The 22279-nt window shown below is 42.5% G+C and overlaps 1 protein-coding gene across 1 annotated transcript in view; it reads left to right on the top strand.

Annotated features, from left to right (window-relative positions):
• Positions 1–22279, top strand: part of FIG4 (FIG4 phosphoinositide 5-phosphatase) — a 683868-nt gene that overhangs the window by 202010 nt on the left and 459579 nt on the right. Inside the window, exons 10-11 of the mRNA XM_069726226.1 lie at positions 1396–1558; positions 21560–21657. Of these exons, the coding sequence (XP_069582327.1) occupies positions 1396–1558; positions 21560–21657 (261 nt within the window). The remainder of the gene's footprint in view (positions 1–1395; positions 1559–21559; positions 21658–22279) is intronic.

Below are 22279 nucleotides of genomic sequence, written 5' to 3'. Positions count from 1 at the left end.
ATCCTGGATCCCCTGTATTTAGGATGTGCGGTTATCCTGGCAAAGAAGTGTTTGATCGCTTAGTTCTCACCATGAATGATGGATGGTTGCTAGGGTCAGCAAGTCTAGCACAACTGCTTGTTTGACGTACTTCTTGGCAACCAAGCAATCTTAGACATAAAGCATGCCCTAGTTCACATCAACATCCGAAATTGTTTAAAAATATAGCCCTGCACTTTGAAAGGAATGTTACAACTACAGAAGAATAATTTAATTTTGTAACAATTTGTTTATTGGTTATGTTATAGACTAGACATATTAGAGAGTGACCATGGTCTGCATTTCAACGCTCAGCACGCCTAAATTTACTTTCTATATGTCTGATTGATTATTAAATTTTGATAAATCCCTTCCTTCTCTACAAGCATTATCTAAATTTGATTGATCCCTCCCTTTCCTTCATTTAGTTGATCTTTATTTTTTCTACAAATATTATCTAAATTTGATTGATCCCTCCCTTTTCTATAATTGGTTGATTTGTCACTTTTCTGCAAATATTAGCTAAATGTAATCCTCTGTGTATGAGATGAAAGCAAAAAGAACATCCTCCTTCAGGATTCTGCAGAGGGGGTATCTTCCAATACACAGAACATATGATTACAGTGGTGAAGCATGGCACATGTTAAAGGGAATCTGTCATCCCCAAAATCGCGGGTGAGGTAATCCCACCGGCATCAGGGGCTTATCTACAGCTCTGGAATGCTGTTGATAAGCCCCCGATGTATCCTGAAAGATGAGAAAAAGACGTTAAATTATACTCACCCAGGGGCTTTCCCGCTGCTTGGTCAGAGTCCGGCACCTCCCATCTTCATCAGATGACCTCCTCTTCTGGTCTTCACGCCGCGGCTCTGATGCAGGTGTACTTTGTCTTCCCTATTGAGGGCAGAGCAAAGTACTGCAGTGCGCAGGCGCCGGGAAAGGTCAGAGAGGTCCACGCCTGCGCACTGCAGTTCTTTGCTCTGCCCTCAACAGGGCAGACAAAGTACGCCTGCGCAGGAGCCGCAGCGTGAAGGCCTGAAGAGGACGTCATCTGATGAAGATGGGAGGCGCAGGACCGGACCGCGACACCCATCGGACCGGACCGCAACGGGGAACGCCCCTGGGTGAGTATAATCTAACGTCTTTTTCTCATCGTTTAGGATACATCGGGGGCTTATCTACAGCATTCCAGAATGCTGTAGATAAGCCCCTGATGCCGGTGGGCTTAGCTCACCCGCGATTTTGGGGGTCACAGATTCCCTTTGAGTCACAATATATAGTCTGCATGTTTGTAAGTTTACTAAAGTGTAAAGCAATACCTATGCTATGTCAGTGCAATCTTTGCTAAATGGTGCGGAGTTCTGTTTTGCTTTTTAGGGGGACGTTGCCAATGAAGTAGAGACAGAGCAAATTGTTCACGATGCTTCTGTGATGTCATTTAATGCTGGCAGCTACTCCTCATATGTACAGGTCCGCGGTTCTGTTCCCTTATACTGGTCTCAAGATATCTCCACAATGATGCCAAAGCCACCAATTACTTGTAAGTGGAAAAAGTTTATGCAATGTTTTACTTTAATTATTAGATATTTATTTTTTGCACCATCACATTCTGTAAACTTGGAATCAAATGCAACATATAAGTGGCATAATGCACAATAATACAATGTAATATAAGAACTCTAATATTTATAAGTAATATGCTTAAATCAGTGCCCTCAAAGACAATGCAGTGTACAATTCATTGTATGAGAGGTTCAGTGCAGACATATAGAGGATAGATACAGTAGGAAAGGAAAAACCTAATCACTGGGGATAAAGAAAAATTGGAAACATGAGCACATGTACTGGAGCTGGAGGAGATCTGTGGAGAGTTTATTAGCTCATTACAAAGAGTCTATAAAATGTGTTTGAACATTTGTAATGTTGTAGAGAAGAGAACAGACACGTGAGTAGTGCTGCTCAATGAGTAAGCAGAGATGATTAGAGAAATAAGGTACATGAGCAGATTTTGTTATTTGTTGTCTTTTATAGTCCATGTATTGTGTAAGGATAGTGTTCAGTAAAAATGCAGAGCAATTAATTAATGGGTTTTTCCTATGCTTGAAACAAATTACATTTTTTCAGGATAAATAAGAGCACCAGTGGTGTTCTGACTGCTAATATCCCCATCATATATGAGAATGGGGGTCCCTAAAGCCCCTACTTGAATATTGCAGTAGGGCACATGGCCAGTGCTGCTCAGTAGTAAGTCTGTGACTGACAAAGATAGCCAAGGTCTGTGCACGGCATCTCCAGCAGTCCGACAGATAGTGAATGCTGCGAGGGTCATACATCCAGTCTATCGTTCCGTCACACAACAGACTCAAGGACCCCTTGACTTATAATTGGTGAGGGTCCCAGCAGACCTCTGGTAGGGACACATTTTTATTATAGAAAATCCATTTTAATAATAGAAATAAATTGGATGTAAACTTGCCCACACAAGATGTATGTCTGCATATTCCTAAAGCAAGCAGGCTCATAAAAATGTTAGAAAATATAGAGAACACAGGTGTTAGTTTCCTCTGACCGATTCCATTTCAGTTTATAATTACCGTAACTAATGGGGCAGGGCTTGGGCCTTTAATCTCTACTGGACAGCTAGAGATAGCCAAGTGCTGTATTCGGCTTTCTCTGGCACTACTGTAGAGTGTGAAAGAAACAATGGTGGCATTTTAGACCCCAATTGTTTGGCTGGACCCTGTTCATAACAATTTTGTATATACAATACCTTGGAATTAAGATTAATTTGAATAGTTATAATGAATAAAAAGGAATTGAAGAAGACACTTTGAAGACTTCTATAGTAAGAAAATAGTTATACCATTAGAATGAATGTTTTTTTGTAAGGTGATGAGGGTGTAGATATGGTCCCTGAGCTTTAACAGACAGAAGACAAGAGGAAAGATATGATTTGTAGTAATAGTAGATTTTTATTTGCTGCTCTTGTATGTTTTTGCGTCTAGCCATGTGGCTGAATTGCAGGCTTACTAGACTGTAGCAGGTAAGACATTGTCTCAAGTAGACAGCCACTTATCTCCATATTGACTGTGATGCACTTTAAACAATCAATCAAAGGCATTTAGGGAATAAAAGCGGCATGTTATAGTGGTTATAATTGTTTGTGATAATTATTAAAGGGAACCTGACAGCATACATGCTGCTTGTTCCACAAGCAGCATGTATGAGACCCTGGCTGTATGATTTCAACCAGGTATGTTTGAGAAAAATATACTTTAGAAGCTGTGAAGGGACCAAGCCACACAGGCAGGTCTGTCGGCATGAATTTCAAGGCCCCATACTGGCAACATTTTTGGGCCCCCCCGAAACTCCACCCCAGCTCCGCCTCTACTCCAGCTCCACCTTCACTCCTCGAATCTTCCACAGTCCCACTGCCCACTTTTGGAAAAACTCCACTTTTGCACCACTCCCTTACCAATCACACATTAACAGTTCCCATCGAACACCATATCACAAGTGTAACACCCCAGGTAACCGGTTGTTACAGTGGCATTGTTTTCCTCACTGGGAGAGTGATGTCACGCTTGGAAGCAGGGAATGATCCATTTATCAGGTAATCAGCACATACAACACCATTTTGACTTCAGGCCAGAAGGGGGAGCTCTATACCCGAGTTGCTCTCTCTGGTCAGGAGGAGGAGTCAGTTGCTAGGCCGTTGCTAGGCAGTTAGGAAGAGTTAGTTGTTGGTGAGAGGAGAGCGACATGTGAGGAAGGAAAGCTGGAGCCGTGCAGACGAGTGATTCTGCCGCTCCTGGGATGGAAAGACAGAGCAGAGCAACTGATAAAGATACTGAAAGGGAAAAGAGGCAATGGCGAAGTAAAGACCAGGGGAGAATAGCTGCAATTGAGCTACCTCTTGACAGAGCGCAGATACCGGTGGCCGGGAAACCGAGGTTGTGAGGGGAAGACTCACAGCAGAAACCAGCAGGACAACTGAACTACAGGTCACTTGCCCGCCCTAACACCTGAAGACACAGTGGTGTATAGAGCCCGGGTCGTGATAGAGACCCTGTAAAAAGGCTCAAGCCACCTGTCATACAGCTTAGTGTCCCACTTACACAAAAGGACAGAAACCTCGTGAGGACCTTGTTGGACAGTTATAGGAAGCAAGGAACTACACCGCAGTGCTAGAGGGAAGATTTCTAACCCCACCTGGTAAGGGGGAAATCCCAACTTGCTTCCAAGCCGGCCGGACCACCACCAGCACCTGTGATCCGGTACCCTGGACTATGGCTGCCTGAATTGCTTCAGTGAAGAGGTAAAGAGACTGCAACCTTGTGTCCTCTGTTTCTTATTACACCATCTACATCTGCACATGGGAGCCCTTTGGACCTACTTCACCTGTGGGAAGTTATTCCATCCGGCTGCCATAACATCACCCCAGAGGACCCCTTTAAGCAGCGTCGGTCACTCCTGACCGAATACCACAGGTGGCTTCACAAACTTAACTTATTTTTACAAATCCCTTTAAAGACCATCTCTTTAACATGGGTGCGCAGGGCCACAGATCGGGTCGCCGCCGCCGTGACACATCCCTTTAAGTACCTGACCCGGCACCGAGTACCCACGACCCTGGCTTGCAACTCACATACATAGCCAGCAGCTTTTGTTTTAGCTAAAAGATTTTTTTAAGTCCACACCACAACAAGTCAGACTCCTCTGGCAGGTCCCTACTCTACTCTAACCTATTAAACAAACACTCTTTTTAGGTATATTTTTATTTATTTTTCTTTAAGGGAATGTGTCACATACATTTTTTTTAATGACCAATACTACATACAAGGAACAAGTCCCATCACACCATGACCAGACCACATATTACCACAATGTAGTGACCAAATAATGCCACATACAAGGGACAAATACCGCCACACCTTGACCAGACCACATATTAATACCACATAGTGACTGAATGCTACAATACTGATCCTTAATAATAAAAAACAAAACACAATACGAAGTGTTATTATACACGGGAGCTCTGTATTTAGTGTTAGTGTATAGATAATATAGTGATCAACGGTGACATTATACATAAATCATCCCAAACAAAACGTGCAACACAAAGACACTGTATAAAATTAATTTTATTAATGGTAATATAAAGTATAAAGAAATAACATACAAAAATAAAGCTGATAAAATTAGAGCACACTATAATGGTATGATAGGACACCTCAAAAACTAGAACCTATATGGCACTAATATTGCACAAAAAATATATGATAAATATATAATTATACCCAGATAGAAAAATTGGTGAAAAAATATATTATATTAAATGTATAAATAATATAATGAAAGAATAACAAAATTGCACAAGATAAGAAAATATATAAAAATAAAAAATGCTAAAAAACAGTGTATGTGAAAAAAATAGTAAGCACAAAAATATATAAAAAAATTATATAAAAAAATATAATATATATATTGCACAACCCAACTAATAATATATATATATATGTGTGCAAATAGTGCTAAAAAAATCCAGTGCAGAAAGAGGATATGCAAAAATTCCTGCATATAATATAAAGTGTACCAGTATAAAGTGCAAAAGTGCTAATATTCTAAATCCACCTGGGTCCCTAAGTTGTACAAATACATGCAAATATTGATAGATCCAGACGCTGGAAAGTGCAAAAGAAACGCATATAATATACTATGTACCGCTAATAAAATGCAGATATGCTGACAGCTAATACTGGGTACCTTATATTGCACAGTGCCACGCTAGAACCCACACTACAGAGTATTGCAGCGATAGTAAGATAATTAGAGTACTAAAGTGCAGACAGTACCTAAATAAAACCGCCGCTGTTGTACACTAGCAACGGCATGGATAGCATAAATAAAGACTAAATAGTTAAAAGAGGCTCCACATACCTATAGGTGCTCAGTCCCTACGTACGTTTTGGCTGAATGCCTTCTTCCGGGGGCGTATACAAGGGCTGATTAGGGTCAGTTTATATAGTGTGCTAATTGCCCCTGAGTGAGTGAAGCTGAGCGGTATATTCGGCGCATGCGCAGCCGCCCGGACAATGGACCCATCCACCCGGCGTCACCCCGGCAACGCGCACACCACCAAACCCCGCCCACGTTGATCACGTGGTAGGGGGAGGCGGGGAACACGTCACCAAGGAGAGAGACGCCGCTCTGAATGAAACCAGGGACAGGGAAAGCCGCGCATGCGCACAGCCGCCGAGCTGCAACTCAGGGATACAATGATGCTGCAGAGAATGAATACTCTAGTCCAGATTGCGCTGTGCACATAATATATATATAAATAAAAACCATAATCTTACTCATAACCACACATGAAAACAATATGAACATATACAAAATAATAAACATATACATAATAAGGTATGCATATAATAATATATAATAACTAGCTATTGAACCCGTTCTACGCCCGGGTGGCGAGCATTTATATTGGTATATGGTCTCCATCCTGGTATGTGCTGCTCCATCCTGCGTCCCCATCCTGTCATGTGCTGCTCCATCCTGCGTCCCCATCCTGTCATGTGCTGCTCCATCCTGCGCCCCCATTCTGTCATGTGCTGCTCCATCCTGCATCACCATCCTGTCATGTGCTGCTCTCATCCTGCGCCCCCGTTCTGTCATGTGCTGCTCCCATCCTGCGCCCCCATTCTGTCATGTGCTGCTCCCATCCTGCGCCTCCATTCTGTCATTTGCTGCTCCCATCCTGTCATGTGCTGCTCCCATCCTGTGCCCCCGTTCTGTCATGTGCTGCTCCCATCCTGCGCCCCCGTTCTGTCATGTGCTGCTCCTATCCTGCGCCCCCGTTCTGTCATGTGCTGCTCCCATCCTGCGCCTCCATTCTGTCATTTGCTGCTCCCATCCTGTCATGTGCTGCTCCCATCCTGCGCCCCCGTTCTGTCTTGTGCTGCTCCCATCCTGCGCCCCCGTTCTGTCATGTGCTGCTCCCATCCTGCGCCCCCATTCTGTCATGTGCTGCTCCCATCCTGCGCCCCCGTTCTGTCATGTGCTGCTCCCATCCTGCGCCTCCATTCTGTCATTTGCTGCTCCCATCCTGTCATGTGCTGCTCCCATCCTGCGCCCCCGTTCTGTCATGTGCTGCTCCCATCCTGCGCCCCCGTTCTGTCATGTGCTGCTCCCATCCTGCGCCCCCGTTCTGTCATGTGCTGCTCCCATCCTGCGCCCCTGTTCTGTCATGTGCTGCTCCCATCCTGCGCCCCCGTTCTGTCATGTGCTGCTCCCATCTTGCGGCACCGTTCTTTAATTTGCTGCTCCCATCCATATGCCCCATACGCTGCTCCATAAGATGCTCCATAGTATATGCCCCGTATCAGGTGGCGTAAGTAACAAATAGCTGTGGCATGAAGTGCCACATCCTCATGCCACAGCAATTTGTTACTTGAGCCACCTGATTCCTTTCCGCCGCGATTTTCTTGGTCCTCCTGCTGGCGGAATCAGCGCCTACGCAGTCCGCGCTTTCCGGCGCCATTTTCTTGAAGACACACTGCAGTGTGGAACGGGGAAAGGTGAATATACTTACCCTCCTGGCGGTCCCTGACTCTCCGGTGGAGATCGCGGTGTGCGTTCAGTGCTTACGCATACCGCGATCTCCTGGGAGCGTCACTCTGAGGGGGCCAGACTGCGCCGGCGCTTGCGCCTGCGCAGTCTATAAAGGCTTCGGACAGAGTGACGCTCCCAGCGTCATATTAAAGGTATCAAAATCTTTCAAGACTGGTACATCTTCCAATGAACTCCAAATCTTCACTCAAGAAGCTGGTACGATTCTCGCATAAAGGAATTTAGTCCAGATATAATATCTTAGAGACCAACACTGTAAAATATGCAAAAATAAAAATTAAATAATAGCACATGACAACAGTTTGTACAGAGATAACAATAAATTAATATAAAAACATTTTTTATTAAAAATTAGCTAAAATATGATTACTATTAAAACAATTTTTATTATTAAAAAAGGAAGAATGAGTATGATCAGAGAAATGACGAGTAATTTAAAGCCTCATTGAGACCCAGAGGTTGAAGAGTACGGAGGGTCCGTATCCATCTGCTCTCTTTTTGAGCAAGCCTACGGCTAACACTACCTCCGCGTAAATCGGTAATAATCCTATCTATACCGATCACACGGAGACCGGTTGGATCGCATCCATGATGAATCTTAAAATGCCGTGGTAGCGTTTTTAAATGTTCCACAGTTTCTTTCTTTTCTGCTGCTCTAATGTCTCTGACGTGTTCACGCACACGTAATTTCAAAGGTCTGGTAGTAAGCCCAACATAAATCTTTGAACACGGACATGTTGCATGATAAATTACTGCTTTAGTGTTGCACGTGATTGTCTGCGTAATTTTATATGGCTTGCTATCCGAACCAACAAAACTGGTAGCACAATCTATATTGGGACATGCAACACAATTGCCGCAAGGAGCACAACCCCATTTCTCAATAGGTTTAGAGACAAGAGAGGGAAAGAGTAGTGACTGATCATTGACAGGATAGAAACTTTTGGTAAGATGGTCTTTCAAATTGCGTGCACGGCGTGCCGTAACACACGGACGCTCAGGTACATATTGCTTTAAAACAGGATCACTCGTGAGTATAGACCAATGTTTGGATAAAATCTCCCGCATCAACTCCCAATGGGAGTGATATTCTGTAATGAATCTCGTTTTAACTTCTTTCTGAGGCTTGCTTGTAGAGAAGATTAAATTATTCGGTTCTGTTTTCAAGGCACGAAAATAAGCTTTCTTTACACTTCTATGACTATACCCGCGATCTAAAAATCTTTTTTTCATTTCCTCTGCTCTCATTTTAAAATCCTCAAAAGATGAGCACACCCGTCTAAGCCTTAAAAATTGCCCAATAGGTATAGCATTAATGACATGTTTCGGGTGTGAAGAAGAGGCATGCAAGACTGAATTTACTGCCGTTTTTTTACGAAACAGATCAGTCTGCAGCATTCCAAAGTTGTCACGCTTAATAGTTATGTCTAAAAAATCAACAGAATTGGTATCAAAGTGGCATGTCAATTTAATATTAAGCTGATTAGTATTTAAAAATTTAATAAAATCTAAAAGTTCAACCCAGTTCCCAGTCTGATACAAATGATGAATCCTCAACAGGGAAAGATGGGAACACATTAATCCGTAACCCTCTGGGTATCAATTTCAATCTAATATAACTTTCTAAGAATGCTTTGTTCCAATAAATTTTCATTCTCTTATGTAATAATTGCTTAATATTATTTTGGAGTTCAAAGGTATTTCTCTGATCATCAGAATTACCAATACCCTGTTTGCCATTAAATACACCAATCAGCTGGTGGTCTCTAAACCTATTGAGAAATGGGGTTGTGCTCCTTGCGGCAATTGTGTTGCATGTCCCAATATAGATTGTGCTACCAGTTTTGTTGGTTCGGATAGCAAGCCATATAAAATTACGCAGACAATCACGTGCAACACTAAAGCAGTAATTTATCATGCAACATGTCCGTGTTCAAAGATTTATGTTGGGCTTACTACCAGACCTTTGAAATTACGTGTGCGTGAACACGTCAGAGGCATTAGAGCAGCAGAAAAGGAAGAAACTGTGGAACATTTAAAAACGCTACCACGGCATTTTAAGATTCATCATGGATGCGATCCAACCGGTCTCCGTGTGATCGGTATAGATAGGATTATTACCGATTTACGCGGAGGTAGTGTTAGCCGTAGGCTTGCTCAAAAAGAGAGCAGATGGATATGGACCCTCCGTACTCTTCAACCTCTGGGTCTCAATGAGGCTTTAAATTACTCGTCATTTCTCTGATCATCCTCATTCTTCCTTTTTTAATAATAAAAATTGTTTTAATAGTAATCATATTTTAGCTAATTTTTAATAAAAAATGTTTTTATATTAATTTATTATCTCTGTACAAACTGTCATGTGCTATTATTTAATTTTTATTTTTGCATATTTTACAATGTTGGTCTCTAAGATATTATATCTGGACTAAATTCCTTTATGCGAGAATCGTACCAGCTTCTTGAGTGAAGATTTGGAGTTCATTGGAAGATGTACCAGTCTTGAAGATTTTGATATTATTATATATTATTATATGCATACCTTATTGTGTATATGTTTATTATTTTGTATATGTTCATATTGTTTTCATGTGTGGTTATGAGTAAGATTATGGTTTTTATTTATATATTTATATATTATGTGCACAGCGCAATCTGGACTAAAGTATTCATTCTCTGCAGCATCATTGTATCCCTGAGTTGCAGCTCGGTGGCTGTGCGCATGCGCGGCCTTCCCTGTCCCTGGTTTCATTCAGAGCGGCGTCTCTCTCCTTGGTGACGTGTTCCCCGCCTTCCCCTACCACGTGATCAACGTGGGCGGGGTTTGGTGGTGTGCGCGTTGCCGGGGTGACGCCAGGTGGATGGGTCCATGGTCCGGGTGGCTGTGCATGCGCCGAATATACCGCTCAGCTTCACTCACTCAGGGGCAATTAGCACACTATATAAACTGACCCTAATCAGCCCTTGTATACGCCCCTGGAAGAAGGCATTCAGCCGAAACGTACGTAGGGACTGAGCACCTATAGATATGTGGAGCCTCTTTTAACTATTTAGTCTTTATTTATGCTATCCATGCCGTTGCTAGTGTACAATAGCGGCGGTTTTATTTAGGCACTGTCTTCATTTTAGTACTCTAATTATCTTACTATCGCTGCAATACTCTGTAGTGTGGGTTCTAGCGTGGCACTGTGCAATATAAGGTACCCAGTATTAGCTTTCAGCATATCTGCATTTTATTAGCGGTACATAGTATATTATATGCGTTTCTTTTGCACTTTCCAGCGTCTGGATCTATCAATATTTGCATGTATTTGTACAACTTAGGGACCCAGGTGGATTTAGAATATTAGCACTTTTGCACTTTATACTGGTACACTTTATATTATATGCAGGAATTTTTGCATATCCTCTTTCTGCACTGGATTTTTTTTAGCACTATTTGCACACATATATATATATATATATATATATATATATATATATATATATATATATATATATATATATATATATATATATATATATACATATATATATATATATATATATATATATATATATATATATATATATATATTAGTAGTTGGGTTGTGCAATATATATATTATATTTTTTATATAATTTTTTTATATATTTTTGTGCTTACTATTTTTTTCACATACACTGTTTTTTAGTATTTTTTATTTTTATATATTTTCTTATCTTGTGCAATTTTGTTATTCTTTCATTATATTATTTATACATTTAATATAATATATTTTTTCACCAATTTTTCTATCTGGGTATAATTATATATTTATCATATATTTTTTGTGCAATATTAGTGCCATATAGATTCTAGTTTTTGAGGTGTCCTATCATACCATTATAGTGTGCTCTAATTTTATCAGCTTTATTTTTGTATGTTATTTCTTTATACTTTATATTACCATTAATAAAATTAATTTTATACAGTGTCTTTGTGTTGCACGTTTTGTTTGAGATGATTTATGTTTAGTAGTGCATGACCTATATTTTGCATACAAGTGGTTATTTATTGGTGACATTATACACCAGAGCTCTGTATATAGTGTCAGTGTACAGGTAATAGTGATCACCAGTGCCATTATACACAGGACCTCTGTATGTAGTGTCATGCCATAAAGAAGAAAAGCACTACTGTAAGGCACGCACACTACACCAAAATAATAAAATATAATAATTTTATTGACCCACAATTACAAAAACATAAAACACAAGTAAAAACATGTGAGAACTACCACTCAAACCCACTGCAATAAACAGCTACAATAAATGCAATGCCATCTTATAACCCTGAGGCAATATAGCTCCTAATTAATATTTATCCAATGCACCCTGGGATATCAATAATCAGGACATGTCAAAGTTTGGACCATCCCCAGTATGCCCTAGTAGGGACCAAATAAGGAGGAAAAAAAGCTCAGTGTAGGAGAACCAGCACAGAGCATCCCTACAATTAGGGTAAATGTAAGAAACCCCCCAAAAACCTGGGTTTATACTATGAGTGCTGTGAGTAACAGATCAGTAAAATAGGATTGATAATGATGACCAGCAATGACTGATAAACCACTGAAGGAGTAATGGCCAAAAATGGCCAAATGCACCAGAATGGACACTCACAGCAGGAAAGCCTGGAAAAAATGAGCCAGGCAGGAACGTTCAAACAGCAAGGGATATTGGTGGGGGACCCCGGTATCACCGTAACCCGTACGGCTTCGTCAGGGTGAGTATCACAGTTGTGGCTAGGAGGGTATAAATACCTTAGTAATCAAGCTAATGGACCGCCGGTGTCAGTCGAAAGGCAGCATGGTGAGGGCAGAACTGAGCATCCACAAATGGAAGCAATCAAAAAAATGCAGACATCTGTCAGAGAAAGCGCTTTCTCTGGCAGAGACATCTGCCTTTTTTGGATTGCTTTTTTGGTGGTTTCTTACATTTACCCTAATTGTAGGGATGCTCTGTGCTGGTTCTCCAACACTGAGTTTTTTATTCCTTATTTGGTCCCTTTTAGGGCATACTAGGGAATACAGATGTGCACCCATCATTAATATATATATTTAGCTGTAATGCAACCCACCATTCCAAATATAAATTGTAATCCACCACTGTGCCCCCAATAACTATGAATGGACACTTTTTCCACCCAATAAATATATAAATAAATTAGCACCTGTACTCTTTCCACCAATTCATTACCAGTCACTGCATCCTCAACGCCTCCCACTGTACCTCCCGCTCCCCCGATTTAATATATTTACATGCCTTTTCGGCCACAATTCATTGTCATGTCTTCTCTCTCTCCTACCCACACCCTCTATTCATTATCAACTGCTTTCTACCACATTCAGTATATAATTTTCTTTCTCCCACCCTCAGTACATCATTTGCAGTTCCCCTCCCCCACTCCATCATTTGCAGTCCCGCTCCCTTCCTAATTTGCTGGCCATCTAACCCACTCACTTCATCATTTGCAGTCCCCCTTCCCCCACTCTCTTCATCATTTGCAGTTCCCCTCACCCCACTCGCTCCATTATTTGTAGTCCCCATCTGTTGTGAATTCTGTGGCTGAGTTCACTTCTGTGGTCAGAAGTGGTATTGCAGTCTCTGGGCTTCCTCCCTCAGGTGTTTTGGTGAGCTCGTTGGCTGCCTTGCTATTTAGCTCCACCTGAGTCTGTCTTCCTTGCTCCTTGTCAATGTTCCAGTGTTGGATCTGAGCTACTGCATCTTTCCTTGGGCCTGCTGCTCTGCTAGATAAGTGCTTCTAGTTTGTTTTCTGTTTTTTCTGTCCAGCTTGCTATTGTCTTTTGCTGGAAGCTCTGAGAAGCAGAGGGGTGCACCGCCGTGCTGTTAGTTCGGCACGGTGGGTCTTTTTGCCCCTTTGCGTGGTTTTCGTTTTAGGGTTTTTTTGTAGACTGCATAGTTCTCTTTGCTATCCTCGCTCTGTCTAGAATATCGGGCCTCACTTTGCTGAATCTATTTCATTCCTACGTTTGTCTTTTCATCTTGCTAACAGTCATTATATGTGGGGGGCTGCCTATTCCTTTGGGGTATTTCTCTGAGGTAAGTCAGGCTTGTATTTCTATCTTCAGGCTAGTCAGCTCCTCAGGCAGTGCCGAGTTGCATAGGTAGTTGTTAGGCGCAATCCACTGCTGCTTATAGTTGTGTGAGGATAGATCAGGTACTGCAGTCTACAGAGATTCCACGTCTCAGAGCTCGTCCTATTGTTTTTGGTTATTGCCAGATCTCTGTATGTGCGCTGATTACTGCACGCTGTGTTGCCTGATTGCCAGCCATAACAGTACAAGGAGCCACACCAATGATTCCCAATAGAGGGAAAAAAGAAATCCTGACATCATTTTTTTTTCTTAGCTCTGTCTTCAGTCTTTTTTTTTCCCCTAGACATTAGAGTGCTTCAGGACACAGCTGTGGACATGGATATTCAGGCTCTGTGCTCCTCAATGGATAATCTCGTTGTAAATGTACAAAAGATTCAAGATACTATTGATCAGAAATCGATGCTAGAACCAAGAATTCCGATTCCTGATTTGTTTTTTGGTGACAGAACTAAGTTCCTGAGCTTCAGAAATAATTGTAAGCTATTTTTGGCCTTGAAACCTCATTCTTCTGGTAATCCTATTCAACAGGTTTTGATTATTATTTCTTTTTTGCGCGGCGACCCACAGGACTGGGCGTTTTCTCTTGCACCAGGAGATTCTGCATTGAGTAATGTTGATGCATTTTTCCTGGCGCTCGGATTGCTTTACGATGAGCCTAATTCAGTGGATCAGGCTGAGCAAAATCTGCTGGCTTTATGCCAGGGTCAGGATGATATAGAAGTATATTGTCAGAAATTTAGGAAATGGTCAGTACTCACTCTGTGGAATGAATCTGCACTAGCGGCTTTGTTCAGAAAGGGTCTCTCTGAAGCTCTTAAGGATGTAATGGTGGGATTTCCTATGCCTGCTGGTTTGAATGAGTCTATGTCCTTGGCCATTCAGATCGGTCGTCGCTTGCGCGAGCGTAAATCTGTGCACCATCTGGCGGTACTGCCTGAGAGTAAACCTGAGCCTATGCAGTGCGACAGGACTATGACTAAAGTAGAACGGCAAGAACACAGACGTCTGAACAGACTGTGTTTCTATTGTGGTGATTCTACTCATGCTATTTCTAATTGTCCTAAACGCACTAGGCGGTTCGATAGCTCTGCCGTTATTGGTACTGTACAGTCCAAATTCCTTTTGTCCATTACCTTAATGTGCTCTTTGTCATCGTATTCTGTCATGGCGTTTGTGGATTCAGGCGCTGCCCTGAATCTGATGGATTTGGATTATGCTAAACGTTGTGGATTTTTCTTGGAGCCTTTGCGGTGTCCTATTCCGTTGAGAGGAATTGATGCTACACCTTTGGCCAAGAATAAGCCTCAGTACTGGGCCCAGCTGACCATGTGCATGGCTCCTGCACATCAGGAAGTTATTCGCTTTCTGGTACTGCATAATTTGCATGATGTGGTCGTGTTGGGGTTGCCATGGCTACAAACCCATAATCCAGTATTGGATTGGAACTCTATGTCGGTAACCAGCTGGGGTTGTCAGGGAGTACATGGTGATGTTCCATTTTTGTCTATTTCGTCATCCATTCCTTCTGACATCCCAGAGTTCTTGTCGGACTTTCAGGATGTATTTGAAGAGTCCAAGTCTGATGCCCTACCTCCGCATAGGAATTGTGATTGTGCTATCGATTTGATTCCTGGTAGTAAATTCCCTAAGGGTCGTTTATTTAATTTGTCCGTACCTGAACACACCGCTATGCGCAGTTATGTGAAGGAGTCCCTGGAGAAGGGACATATTCGCCCATCGTCGTCACCATTGGGAGCAGGGTTCTTTTTTGTAGCCAAGAAGGATGGTTCGCTAAGACCGTGTATTGATTACCGCCTTCTTAATAAGATCACTGTTAAGTTTCAGTATCCCTTGCCATTGATTTCTGACTTGTTTGCTCGGATTAAGGGGGCTAGTTGGTTTACTAAGATTGATCTTCGTGGTGCGTATAATCTGGTGAGAATCAGGCAGGGAGATGAATGGAAAACGGCATTTAATACGCCCGAGGGTCATTTTGAGTATCTGGTGATGCCGTTCGGACTTGCCAATGCTCCATCTGTTTTTCAGTCTTTTATGCATGACATTTTCCGTGAGTATCTGGATAAATTCTTGATTGTTTACTTGGATGACATTTTGATCTTCTCAGATGATTGGGAGTCTCATGTGAAGCAAGTCAGAATGGTTTTCCAGGTACTGCGTGCTAATTCCTTGTTCGTGAAGGGATCAAAGTGTCTCTTCGGTGTGCAGAAAGTTTCATTTTTGGGGTTCATCTTTTCCCCTTCTACTATCGAGATGGATCCGGTTAAGGTTCAGGCCATCCAGGATTGGACTCAGCCGACATCTCTAAAAAGTCTGCAGAAATTCCTGGGCTTTGCTAATTTTTATCGTCGCTTCATCTGTAATTTTTCTAGCATTGCCAGACCATTGACCGATTTGACCAAGAAGGGTGCTGATTTGGTTAATTGGTCTTCTGCTGCCGTGGAAGCTTTTCAGGAGTTGAAGCGTCGTTTTTGCTGTGCCCCTGTGTTCTGTCAACCTGATGTTTCTCTTCCGTTCCAGGTCGAGGTTGATGCTTCTGAGATTGGTGCAGGGGCGGTTTTGTCACAGAGAGGTTCTGGTTGCTCAGTGTTCAAACCATGTGCTTTCTTTTCCAGGAAATTTTCTGCTGCTGAGCGTAATTATGATGTGGGCAACCGAGAGTTGCTGGCCATGAAGTGGGCATTCGAGGAGTGGCGTCATTGGCTTGAGGGTGCTAAGCATCGCGTGGTGGTATTGACTGATCATAAGAACTTGACTTATCTCGAGTCTGCCAAGCGCTTGAATCCTAGACAGGCCCGTTGGTCGTTATTTTTTGCTCGTTTTGATTTTGTGATTTCATACCTTCCGGGCTCTAAAAATGTGAAGGCGGATGCTCTGTCTAGGAGTTTTGTGCCCGACTCTCCGGGGTTATCTGAGCCGGCGAGTATCCTCAAGGAAGGAGTCATTGTGTCTGCCATCTCCCCTGATTTGCGGAGAGTGTTGCAGAAATTTCAGGCTAATAAACCTGATCGTTGTCCGGCCGAGAAACTGTTCGTCCCTGATAGGTGGACTAGTAAAGTTATCTCTGAACTTCATTGTTCGGTGCTGGCCGGTCATCCAGGAATCTTTGGTACCAGGGAGTTGGTTGCTAGATCCTTCTGGTGGCCATCTCTGTCACGGGATGTGCGTGCTTTTGTGCAGTCCTGTGGAATTTGTGCTAGGGCTAAGCCCTGCTGTTCACGTGCCAGTGGGTTGCTTTTGCCCTTGCCGGTCCCGAAGAGGCCTTGGACACATATTTCGATGGATTTCATTTCTGACCTTCCCGTTTCTCAAAAAATGTCGGTCATTTGGGTGGTCTGTGATCGCTTTTCTAAAATGGTCCATCTGGTGCCCTTGGTTAAATTGCCTTCCTCCTCTGATTTGGTGCCTTTGTTCTTCCAGCATGTGGTTCGTTTACATGGCATTCCTGAGAATATTGTTTCTGACAGAGGTTCCCAGTTTGTCTCGAGGTTCTGGCGAGCCTTTTGTGGTAGGATGGGCATTGACCTATCTTTCTCCTCGGCCTTCCATCCTCAGACTAATGGCCAGACCGAACGAACCAATCAGACCTTGGAAACATATCTGAGATGTTTTGTTTCCGCTGACCAGGATGATTGGGTGTCATTTTTGCCGTTGGCTGAGTTCGCCCTTAATAATCGGGCCAGCTCGGCTACCTTGGTCTCTCCATTTTTCTGCAATTCTGGGTTCCATCCTCGTTTCTCTTCAGGACAGGTTGAGTCTTCGGACTGTCCTGGTGTGGATTCTGTGGTGGACAGGTTGCAGCAGATCTGGACTCAGGTAGTGGACAATTTGACCTTGTCCCAGGAGAAGGCTCAGCTTTTCGCTAATCGCAGACGCCGTGTGGGACCCCGACTTCGTGTTGGGGATTTGGTTTGGTTATCTTCTCGTCATATTCCTATGAAGGTTTCCTCTCCTAAATTTAAACCTCGTTTTATTGGTCCGTATAGGATTTCTGAGATTCTCAATCCGGTGTCTTTTCGTCTGACCCTCCCAGACTCCTTTTCCATACATAATGTATTCCATAGGTCGTTGTTGAGGAGATACGTGGCACCTATGGTTCCATCTGTGGAGCCTCCTGCCCCTGTTTTGGTGGAGGGGGAATTGGAGTATATTGTGGAGAAGATTTTGGATTCTCGTGTCTCTAGACGGAAACTCCAGTATCTGGTCAAATGGAAGGGTTATGCTCAGGAAGATAATTCCTGGGTTTTTGCCTCTGATGTCCATGCCCCAGATCTTGTTCGTGCCTTTCATGTGGCTCATCCTGGTCGGCCTGGGGGTTCTGGTGAGGGTTCGGTGACCCCTCCTCAAGGGGGGGGTACTGTTGTGAATTCTGTGGCTGAGTTCACTTCTGTGGTCACAAGTGGTATTGCAGTCTCTGGGCTTCCTCCCTCAGGTGTTTTGGTGAGCTCGTTGGCTGCCTTGCTATTTAGCTCCACCTGAGTCTGTCTTCCTTGCTCCTTGTCAATGTTCCAGTGTTGGATCTGAGCTACTGCATCTTTCCTTGGGCCTGCTGCTCTGCTAGATAAGTGCTTCTAGTTTGTTTTCTGTTTTTTCTGTCCAGCTTGCTATTGTCTTTTGCTGGAAGCTCTGAGAAGCAGAGGGGTGCACCGCCGTGCTGTTAGTTCGGCACGGTGGGTCTTTTTGCCCCTTTGCGTGGTTTTCGTTTTAGGGTTTTTTGTAGACTGCATAGTTCTCTTTGCTATCCTCGCTCTGTCTAGAATATCGGGCCTCACTTTGCTGAATCTATTTCATTCCTACGTTTGTCTTTTCATCTTGCTAACAGTCATTATATGTGGGGGGCTGCCTATTCCTTTGGGGTATTTCTCTGAGGTAAGTCAGGCTTGTATTTCTATCTTCAGGCTAGTCAGCTCCTCAGGCAGTGCCGAGTTGCATAGGTAGTTGTTAGGCGCAATCCACTGCTGCTTATAGTTGTGTGAGGATAGATCAGGTACTGCAGTCTACAGAGATTCCACGTCTCAGAGCTCGTCCTATTGTTTTTGGTTATTGCCAGATCTCTGTATGTGCGCTGATTACTGCACGCTGTGTTGCCTGATTGCCAGCCATAACACCCATCCCTCCCACTCCATCATTTGCAGTCCCTCTCCCTTCATCATTTGCAGGCCACCTCAGCCACTCCCTTCATCATTTGCAGTGCCCCTCCCCCCACTACCTTCATCATTTGCAGTCCTCCTCCCCCTCCCTTAATCATTTGCAGCACTCCTCCTTTCATGATTTGTTGTCCTGCTCTCCACTCCTTTCATCATTTGCGGTCCCCCTCCCTTCTTAATTCATTATTTCCGGTGCCCCTCCCTTCATCATTTGCAGGCCACCTCACCCACTCACTTCATCATTTGCAGTGCTCCTCCCTTGATCATTTGCAGTGCCCCTCCTCTCACTCACTTCATCATTTGTGGTCCCCCTCCCCTCTCTCTTCATCATTTATGGTTCTTCTCACCCATTTAATTAATTTTATAAAGAAAAGTAAAACTTTTTCATACTTACCTCACTGACTATTACCTGCAGTTGCAACTCTGGTGTTCTGGCTGCCAATACATGCTGCCATCATCGCATGTGTGCCATCACCTGACCAAAGGAGGAAGGAGCTGAAACTGTGCAGCCTTTCAGGTTTGACAGCCGTGGAGCTCCAGGAAATCTCCCAGCGCCCTTTGTTACACCTTGGGGCACGGAGAGCAGAAGCACAAGAGGGGGGCCCAGACCCAGTACTTTTGCTTACCAAGCCCCATACTGCAGTAAGGGCAGTAATGCCCTGATGGTGGCCCTGCACACAGGAGACTAGTCAGACAGGCGAGTCCCGGGTGGTTTCTCCCCGCCTACTGCACTTGAGAGAAGGCTCTCTCTGTGCACTTCTTTAAGGAGAGACCTGTCACTCCAGGAGAGCGAGTGGAGAGAAGCCGCTGGCGAACTGCCTGTCTGACTAGTCTGCCGTACTTCTATTTGCCAGGTAGATTTTAAAGTGTGTTTTTGTCTGAAACCTTGCAGCATTTCAGGGTCAAATATACCAGGCTGAAATCATACAGCCCATGTCTGATACATGCTGATTGTTCATCATGTATCCATTTTCAGGTTCTCTTTAAATGTGGGAGAACTGTGAAAGCTTCGTTTGCAGAGGTATTCACATTTGTGGCTTTTGGAGGGTAGTATGTGAAATATCGGATTGCAGACCAACTGTGCATTTCATCAAAGTCTTCTCTGAGATTTACATTTTCATCTCTTTTTCCCAGATGCTGCCAATCACAGCTCAGTAGCTGATCTAACAGTCTCAGACACAACACATAGCTGTGACGGATAGCATCTGGGAGAAAGGGGTGAAAGCACACAACAAATGTGAATATCTCTGCAATGGAGTGACATAGTGCAAAACGGAAATGAGCATATGAATCACGGGAGCGCAGGGAAGGTATTTCAGTCAGTTTTATTCATGCAAATGATATGTCCTCTTTAAGGGAGAAATGAATGAAAGTTGTTTTACAAAAACATGTTAAGGCTCTACGGAATAAAAAGGCGATAGAAACACTAAAATGTTAATGATTTTAGATGAAATGGAGCTTAGAATGGTGAAACCACAGACAACATGGTGCTGATGGGGGATGCTGAATGCATCACAGTTATTTTGTCAGTATGTTGATTTGAAATTATAATGTAAACCCCCTGATATGCCTTTAAATGGCGATACAGCTGAATGAAACATAGCATGTTAGAGCAAGGAAAATATACTCTAAACATTTTTAATACAATTTTTCATTTCAGATTATATCTTTTTAGTTTAAAAATAAGTCTCCAATAAGCTATTTCTGCCATCATATTAAGTTGCCAGGGAATCTAGATAAGCCGTATGGTCTAGCGAGAAAATAGACTTACTAGGCAGATGAAGATGGTATGCCAGAAGGCTGACCTGAATCAGAATCCAACTACAAATATGTACAAGAGAAAATGACAAGATGTGGTAACAGATTTCGATTGATGATTAGAGTGTAACTTCTAATTGGTAAACTAGCATAAATACACCAATCTGTTTATGCAATTGCTAGCAAGGTACTGTAGCATGTCCCAAGGTATTAACAGTATTATAACATTGAAAAAATGCCAAACAGACGTATAATAGCTACATTTTATTTGTATTGAAGCTACAATCATACGTACAATAAGAAACCATGGGTACATCGGATATATGGAAATACAAATGGCTGGCTGAATAGGATTATAAATCGAGTGGTATATAGTGTGTACTAAAATAATGAAAATATACAAATTTAAAGGCTAAGTATCCATACTGAATAAACAATTACATATATTAAAACAAGTCCATAATGGAAGCACAATCAATAGGAAAGATGGTAGATGTCAGTGTTATAAATACAACCAATGTAAAAAAAAAAGATGGATACCTCAAAAGCCATAAAAGAAGCAAAATACTGTCAACAAAGCAAAATATTATGTAATTATGATTACATATTTTTATACATACACCAATCCAAAGAACCACACGCAACATGCGTTTCGCTGAGCCTTCACCTGGGATCACTTCCATAAATAGCAGTCTATGCTACTATACTTCTGATTGGCTACAGAGGTATGAGACATGGATAATGATATTTGTTTTTTTCAGTCTGATGTGTAAATATGAGGCATATAAATATATATATTTACATTTTAAGAATAATACTGCATTTATGTTTTTATTCACACAGTGGACCAAGCAGATCCATATGCGCATGTGGCTGCTTATCACTTTGACCAAATGCTTCAGAGATTTGGATCGCCTATTATAATTCTGAACCTTGTGAAGGTAAAAGAAAACAAAATTAATTTGTAATTTGATTGTAATCTAATTTGAATCATAGCTAAAAGGATTGTCCGGGAGTTTTTAAATCTGACCAACAGTTGGAATTGTCAGAATATTAAAATAACCCATTACTTACCTATTCAATCGACCATCACTCCAGTGCTACCCCTGTGGTGGTCCCTCCATGCCCTACACTACAGCAATGATGTCATGGTCATCATTCATGTGATCTCTGTAAACAGTCCTTTTTATCACTGGAGGTAGGCTTCCCATACAAATGTTGACACTAAGCTAGTGATTTTTAACTTTGCAGTCAAACACCCTCATTTTTAGTTTATTGCTTTCCCCTTGTGACTCGCCATTGCCTCCAGGGTACTCACGATAGTCATACTTTTTAATGTCAGTGGAAAAGTGTCATAGTCATTCCCTATATGGACAACATACTCATCAATGCCCTCTCTCACTTCTAGAATCTGGAATTTGTGCAGATTATCATGGGCATTCTGTTTTGTTTGTCCTGTAGCATCAAAAGGCCCTTCCTTCTCAATGCTTCGTTTTAATGGGGATGCTATTTGATACTGCACAACAAAGAGAATTCCTTCCGGAAGACAAAACGATGACCCCC

Source organism: Ranitomeya imitator, chromosome 5 (assembly GCF_032444005.1).
Source record: "Ranitomeya imitator isolate aRanImi1 chromosome 5, aRanImi1.pri, whole genome shotgun sequence".
NCBI lineage: Eukaryota > Metazoa > Chordata > Amphibia > Anura > Dendrobatidae > Ranitomeya > Ranitomeya imitator.
This window is presented reverse-complemented; position numbering and strand designations above follow the sequence as displayed.